The following is an 8,655-nucleotide window of genomic DNA, read 5'->3' as shown; positions in this document are numbered from 1 at the left end:
CATCTCCTCCTCTCTCTCACTGCCTTGTTTCACTTCCTCTTCCCATTCTTCCAGCAGCTTTTGGATGCCCTTGTCCATCCCCTCACGGTAAGCTTCTGTTGCATTTGTTATGAGATGTTCAACTGATTTTCTACCATTGCATGTAGTTCGGCAATCCTTGTAGTGTCGCCGCCATCCCCGTCGAGATCTGTTCCATAGCCTTGCCTAATAGACTCTTCATGAGCCAATACGGGTACAGAGTTTGCTTGAACCAAGTGATTCTTTTGCGGGTGTTTCCCAGATCCGAGACTAAGGTCCTCCCATTGTCCATCTCCTCCTCTCTCTCACTGCCTTGTTTCACTTCCTCTTCCCATTATTCCAGTAGCTTTTTGGTTGCCCTTGTCCATCCCCTCACGATAAGCTTCTATTGCCTTTGTTATGAGATTTTTGACTCATTTTCTACCCTTGCGTGGCTTTGACGTGCTCAGCCCCTTATGTTGCTTAGGTGTCGCACTTCTTCTACCCCGTCCACGGCCTCGCGTAGCACGCGCCATACCCTATTGTCCTGAGCACTAATGACATCCACAGTAAGTTAGTTTGAAACACAGGATTGAAACTATACACCACTTCACCCATTCCTTATTACTTGCAGCGGGGTACTTCTTGCCTTGCTTCTCTTCTTTGCCCATGCTCCCCACAGTTATGTTGGGGGGGGGTCGAAGCCCACAACCCCCAATGGGAAAGGTCCTGACCCTAGCCCCTTAGAATACCCTTTTTCCCCTCTCCAATTCTCTGAGTCGTATGCAGGTCTACCCTCCCATACCCATGTCAAGCTCGCAATCTCCCCTTGCATTCTGTTATATACCAGCTATGGCTCGGTTTCCTACCCCCCATTGCCTCAGCCTTAGAGATCTTGCCTCCCAGTTCCCCCCATCTTGGTCTCCACCAACAATTTCTAGGCTTACCCTCGCTCCTTCATGGGTTCCAGGTAACCCAATGCTTACTATGCAAATATCGGGTATGGTTGCATCCTAGGACACCTACCAACTGTTTTCCCCTGCCCCCATCTGTGCTCCACTATCCCTCTAGCGTTACCCTACGACTAACGTGGTCCCCCCACCCTTGTTGGTAGAGCGCAGAGCTTCCCATCCTCACATTAGGCAATTGCCCCCCCCCAACCGTCATGGGTTTCACCCACTTGACATAAGGAAAAGACGCAGAACCAGGGCATGGTGAGAAGTTGCGTGCCTCACTTCCACCAGCAATTTCCTATCCCCCAAACAGATCCCCTTACATCCTAGCTAAACCAAAACAAGAACATAATTACAGGTTTGCGGTGGAGCCAAATAACATACCCAAGGTCCACAATTGTGCAACGATTATGGCCCCGGTTCTTCACGTTCTGATGATCACTACTAGCTCCGAGCCACCACCCTTTTCCACAAACTATTGCACTAAGACTACACGTCGAAATTCCCCTCCATCTGTTATACCTTGTTGTTCCTCCAGTCTTGCCACCTTGCCCACTTCCCCAACTTGCCATCATGCTAAAGGACACCGCACCCCCTGCCTTGAGCATGTGGGGGACAGCGGTATTAAGTGCCCAGGTACCCAACATAACTACACCCATGTGCTCCAAGCTATCGGCCTGCATCCCAATCGGGATTTAATTAATAAAATTATTATATTAAGTGTAAGTAAAATTTATTTTAAAGATGATTTCTTTATTAATGGTTGTTCTATGTATTCTAAAATGCGATAGGTTTTATTTCACTTTTTAAGGATAATATTGATTATTATTATTATTTTTTTTAATTTAATAATATCATTTTTCTAAAATAATTATTAAAAATATATATGTAAATGTATAAATATATTTAATATTTTTTAAAATTTAATATAAAAATAAATTGTTTAATTTTTTTAAGAATAAATTAATTATAATACTAAATATGTATTATACGAGTAAAAATAATATAAATATTAATTTTTTGTTTTTATTTTTAAAAATTTTAATTTTTTGATTAAATAATTTTTTTTGTTTAAATAAATAATAACAATATTCAATATTATTAAAATATATATATATATATATATATATATATATATATATATATATATATATATTATGATGATGATGGTGGTGGTTAACGTTAGTTGAGACCAAACAATGATCTATCGGACCTAAATAAACAAATTATTTATTTTGATTTAAGATTTTATTCCTATGCTCAAAAAGCTTGGAGAGAAGCTTCCCTCACTATAATTTTGACATTGTAAAAGGCTAGGAATGTCAGTATTATAACAAAGATTGTGAAATTAAGAATGTTTAAAGGTTACTTTATATTAATGACAATAATATTTAATAATAATTAGAAGTTGAAAATATGTGAGTACATGATAAATGAGGATTTGGAATTTTGATAGATAAACAAAAGGAGTAATTTTATTTATAAAATATAAATTAACCTAATAAAATTATCAACTTATTAAATTAATATGAAAATTCTATTAAATATTTTACATAAAATTAATATTTATTTTAAAATATTTTAAAAATTAAATTTTATATGAATTTAAGAGTAATTATATAACATAGTAGTTTTTTAAAATAAAGCATTAAACTTAGAATTGGTAAATTCATAGTGTGATTAAATATATATTTAATATTTAAAATTTAATGTAATATTTATATTATTTTCAAAAAAATGAAATTGAAATGTCAGGGTTGAAAAATACACATCAATATAAATGTTTTTCATTTTATTTTTAATAACAATGTACGTTATAAAATTATTTTTAATAAGAGATGTACATTTCTAAATATATGCATATTTTTAGAATTTAATAACGGAAAAAAAGTTTAGCCACTTGCATCATTACCTAACTACACTTGTTGCAAGTTATACTTTACAAATTATTTGATTATAAATATTGATTAATAAATATATTGAATTAATTTTAATTTTAAATTATAAAATTAAATAAAAATATAATTTTTTAAATACATTTTACATATTTATTGTCATAGAAAATTTTAGGAGTTAGGGATTAATATTTGTAAGTGAGTTAATTTGTTATGTTTGGCTAAAAAAAATTTTGTTGATTTCTATTTTTTCTAAAAATGATTCAGCCAAATTTTATAATATAAAATTATTTTAGTTTAAAATTACTAAAATTTTATAAAAACTATAAATTATCTTTAAGCACCAGTAACATTCCGTTTCCGTGCTTGATGTGTTCCCCATAATTTCAGCATACTCAACATAAATGAACATTCCGTTTCCGTGCTTGATGTGTTCCCCATAATTTCAGCATACTCAACATAAATGAAAGCAAATCGTCTACAAACAGCTCGTTATTTGATGGCCAAGATAACCCATCACCCAACTTGACCTGGATGAAAAAATTGATTAAACGACCCAAATATAAACCGTGAAGGGCAATCGAAATAGGCCATCTGCGACGTGCTGTAAATGCTACCTATTACGGGGCGACGAGAATACTGTTGGCTACGTTATCGGATTTTAGTCTCGTCCTTGCGTCCTAGTGAGCTTTAGTTTAATAATAATGAATAATTTTAACTATTTTACCTTAGGTTATTAATAAAGTAAATAAATTTAATCCTGAGCTCTAGCTTATTAATAATGAATAATTTTTACATGTTATTTTATATTATTGATAAAGTAAATAAATTTAATCTTTTTATATTTTATTTTTAATTTTTATATTTAGAGAATTTTTTCCTTAATTAAATTATATTTTTAATATATAATATTTAAATTAAAAAATCTAATTTAATTTTAAAACTACTAATCATAATAATATTATGAATATGGAAGACACATTTCCAAATAACTTTATTTACAAGAGCTACTATTCAGACAAATTCTTAGTTTGTAAAACATAAACCCTCCCTCCATTAACTTAACTACTCATATGTATACAACGACATTAACTTAATTTAACTACAACACCTATATTTTAACATATCACTTGGAAAACCGAAACATCTTTTCCACCAGTATGAATGAATATTTGAGAAACATCTTCTCTACGAATATGAGTATTTAAGAACATATATTACAAGAGAATGCATACTTGTACTTTTTATCAAAGAATTATTTAAAAAAAATAAAAGAAATGAAAGTGAGAATGATTACTTTTACTTTTTATCATAGAAATATTTAGAAATAAATAAAAGAAATTATTCTCCACCTTATTCTTTCCGTAACCATCACATTCTCTATCCCATCTTTCGAAGTGGAAATTTAATATCACAATTAAAGAACTGTAATCATTCCTCCTTCACACATTTCCATTTTCCATTTTTTTCGTTATTTGTTAAGGCTACGGCTAAAGCCGAAAGTTTATATTACAATTAAAGAACTGATATCATTCATGGTACACACATTTCCATTTTTTTCCTTATTTTGTAATCATTCATTGCTTATGGAAATTCGATCCTATCCAATTTTTTCCTTCCTAATTAGAAAAATTTGCATGATCGCTACGGAATGTTGAATTACAGAGCATATATCTGTGGCCCTGGGGGGCCTTAGTCTCATTCTTGGAAGCCGCTTTAACAGTACCAATTATTCCAGCGGCTTTCTCTGCATCGTTAAGATTCTCCGCAATTTCATTTCGTCCACATATTGTGTAATGTCACAGCTTTCACTGAGTACGCAACCACTTTTTTGGTTTTCTATGACGATTGTCTTCATCTTTAAACCTTCCTCTCTATCTTTAATCTGATAGGCCAACCTATCGTTTTAAAATACAAAATCTACATTTCCTTGGTGGAAACAAGAAATCTGTGCAGCAAAGATTGAAATATTGGTTATGCCAAAATGACCAACGAATACTATGACTGGATAAATGGTTACGCATCGGCCGTTTGCGCACTGATATTTATTATCCTCCTCTCTTTCGATGCGTACAAGGCTTTCAAGAGGAAAGCCGATTGGATCCCAGGTGATTCTCTGGTTTTGAACGCTATCATTATCCAGTTGCTCACTTTTCTTGACGATTACAATCTAGATCTAGAATCAAATGACAAAGCTGAAGAAAACTTGGAAATAAGTTTGTTGATTCTTAATTCACCGTCACTTAATATAAGAAGAGTTATGATATGTATTTTCATTAGTTATGTACTTCCTGGGGTGGTCCGTTTGGGTTTAAGAACTCTGTGGAGCGATATTGGAGCTTTGGCGTTACCTATAATATGGCATATGAGTTATGAGGTTTACTCCCTTCTCAAGGTAATAAATGAAGAGGCGTCATCGAGTATCCACGTAATAATGGAACAGACGTCATCGAGTACTTCTCGAGCTTGTTTCAACGTATTCAGTCTGGAGCATGCTCATATGCTTTGGCAACAATGTCGGTCATATAGAATATGGTTCATAGTTTCCTACGCCACGCTCTTCACAGCCCTTGTATTTTTGGTTGTACTCTTGAGCTGCACAGTCATAGCAGGTAAAAGCATTCGTAAGATAATCTCCCAAAAGGTTCCATTAGCACTCTCTTGTTGTTCCAATTGGCCGGAAAAACAAGTGTGTGAAAACATTGAGAATCACGTTCTCAAATGTTGGATCGTGAGTCGTTCATCCCAACCTGACTATATCATGGCTAGATCAGTGTTCACTTCATTTGCAGGCGTTGTTAACACAGTTTGTTTTGCATTATTAGTAGTTAAATGGAAAAGTGAGCTTTATTTTAATGGAGATATGAGTTATAACCTGTTACATTGGTCGCGTCTGGTGTTCATCCTCATAGGATGGATAGTGGTATTATTCAGATGGTTCAGAGCCGTTATGTATTTTCCAAGGGATGTCCGGCGCTTGTTTCAGATGGAAGATTTCTGGACTAGAAGTATTGTTGATATGAAAAATGATGTCGATGAGCATTTCGCGTCCGGATTGTTTCAAGAGAAAATAAAGCTTGAAAGAGCTCCAACACAAAGTAACGTTGTGAATTTAATCACAACATTTATAAGGCTATATTCTTTATTATTGATCATATTGCTTTGGCTTCAAAAACTCATGGTTTCACTGAGCAAAGCCTGTTGGTGTTTATCGGAACTTGCATTCCGACTGATCAGGCCTTTTATAATGGGCCCAGAAAAGAATGCCCTGTTGTATGGCTTGAGCGTACCAGAGACTGATGAATTTTCCCAATACAAAGAAGCTTTGGACATCATACGAATGCCGGGAGAAATGGCCTACAGCTTGTGGATAGCAAATATATCGGCCTTTAAGAAAGTAAAGAATAACTTGAAGAAAGGTTTTGAAGAAGGTAAGGGTACTTGTGCAGAGCTCGTCATCTTAATGGGATACAAAACAGGGACAATGGAAGATGAAATCCCCACCTCTCTGAAAGAAGAAAAACATTTCCACGAAGTTGGAAAAAGTTCATGCAAATTGAGAGCTATCTCGTTGATACATTTTATGATGTATTTTTATGACGGAACTAATTACAATGTCATTGATGATTCTTTGAAAGCCTACTCTCAAGCATGGTGGTTCATGTATATTGTTGATAGTGTAGATCCCGAAGGCCACTTAGCAAGTCTAACAGCCAAAAAAGAATTTGACACTCTTATGAAGATTTGGAGCTGTGTCAATCCATCCAACGAGAACGTCTCAAAAAAACTACTGGAAGAGAAGATCAAAAGTCCATTGAAACAGCTTATGGAACAGTGTGATAAAGAGGAAAGAACAGCCGCCATAGAGGGTCAACAGGACTCCATAGACTGGATGGCAGTCGCAGCAAAAATCAGCTTATATAAAGTATGGAAAACAATGGATCCTGAATCTTCAGTTAATGCAATTGATCACTTAAAATGTTTACTTGCAAACATCATGGCCCATTGCATGGCGGAGGAGCTGGACAAAGCAGTGATTAAGAATTGCCGTAAATGGGTAGAAGAGGGGAGGGAAAAAGAGATATTCGATGCAGCATTCCAAGCTGGCAAAGCCAAGGCAGTGCGGGAAAAGGTAAAAATTTATTAATGTTCTGAAAGTGCAATTTGAAAGTTATGTATTTATGGGTTAGCTGAAACATGATAAAATATCTGATCTTGTGATTTTGTTTACTCCAGAGCAGCCCCGCAGTACGTGATCAGACTGAAGTTGTGGCAGGCGAACGTCACAACATTACTGAAATAGAGTCTGCAGTTGAAGTGCACAGACAAATTTCGAGCCACTCTCCAGCCATACTTGAAATTGAGTGAGCGGAAGAATAATTGTTATGATGACCTGTACTAATTGTAGTAATTATATATTTTCCTTTCAAAGTTGACTTTACATTTGTATGTTGTCATCGATGGACTTCTACGGTGTGTGGTTTGTATGTTGTCATCGATGGACTTCTAGACAGGGTGCGGTTTGTATGTTGTCCTTGATGGACTTCGCTGGATTGTTTGAGTTTTACGGAGTGTTGTGGGACAGTTATATGTACAGGAAGAACTATCTATAATTAATTTATGAACTTTTCATAATTAAGTGGTCATGTCTAGTCTAAACCCATCTACTTCAAATAAAAAGCAAGGCATTCAGCAATATTGTGGTTTGTAGACTTATTATCCACCGAATTTCGAACCATTGTTTTTTCATTATTTAATTACTTTCGAAATTTGAAATCACTTCAAATTTCTAATAAAATGAAATTTGATTCAGAGGAATGAGTTAGAAAATGGACATTGCCCTGCGGCCCACTAGTTAGGCTTGACCCCAAGGGCTTTGGGGAGAATGGATCCTATGACCTCTTGATAGCAAGGTACTATTTTGACTAACTAAGCTAATCCTTGGGGTATGTTATGGCTTTTCATATATATATATATGAAAAGAGATAGTTGTTTTAAAGTTTATGTAATTGGATGATTTAAAAAAAGTAGAAATAGATGTTTTCTACAAATTAAGTAAATGCATAATTTATGGTTAACCTTAATATTATAGTAAGATTATTAAGTTTTTATAGTTTAATTAGCAAAACCACATTAATAAATGTGGTTGATAAACGCTCATAAGCCTATATCAAACACATATATCAATTATCAATCATATTAATATAAATATAAGAATCATATTATAATAATTAATATTATATTAAATAATAATAATAATAAATAAATAAATAAAGATAATAACAACAATTATATTAATAATCATTTAATAAATAATAATGAAGTAATTATGAAATAAACATTTAATAAAAATCAAACAACAATTTAAATGTGGTTGATATGAAATTCAACTTTAAACACTCCACCACAATACAGATATTAAATGCCGACATCTTCCAAAACACACCAAGATTGATGACAAAATTTGCTCCAATTCAAATCAATAGGATAATGATCATGACCATTCACACTTTCCAACCAATCCCTTCTCGCACTATCTTGCATTTTTGCATAATGTTGAAAAGAAAAAGGCAGTGAAATCTGCAAACCATCTATTGATTTCACTCTTGATATAGTTGTAAATGTCAAACCTTGCCTCTCTTTGTCTCCAATATCTACAGTGGCTCGTTGCAAGGGAATAATATTAAACCCAAGGGATAAATATTATAAACCCAAGGTATAAAACCCTAAGATAAATATTATAAACCCTAAAATAAACATGGTTGACCATGATTTACCGTCATTGATTTTTATACTGAGATGATGTTTGT

General features: G+C 33.9%; 1 protein-coding gene across 1 annotated transcript; it reads left to right on the top strand.

The window, feature by feature from the left end:
- Positions 1-5,360: 5,360 nt before the first annotated feature.
- Positions 5,361-7,419, top strand: LOC149258797 (uncharacterized). The gene is made up of 2 exons (XM_089373204.1): positions 5,361-6,977; positions 7,082-7,419. Exons 1-2 carry the CDS (start codon positions 5,607-5,609, stop codon positions 7,211-7,213), a joined length of 1,503 nt encoding a protein of 500 aa, XP_089229330.1. The 5' UTR covers positions 5,361-5,606; the 3' UTR covers positions 7,214-7,419.
- The last annotated feature ends 1,236 nt before the right edge of the window (positions 7,420-8,655 follow it).

The sequence above is a fragment of the Pinus tabuliformis genome, chromosome 6 (genome assembly GCF_031772625.1).
Source record: "Pinus tabuliformis cultivar Carrire ecotype Pingquan chromosome 6, CPIR1, whole genome shotgun sequence".
Classification (NCBI taxonomy): Eukaryota; Viridiplantae; Streptophyta; class Pinopsida; order Pinales; family Pinaceae; genus Pinus; species Pinus tabuliformis.
This window is presented reverse-complemented; position numbering and strand designations above follow the sequence as displayed.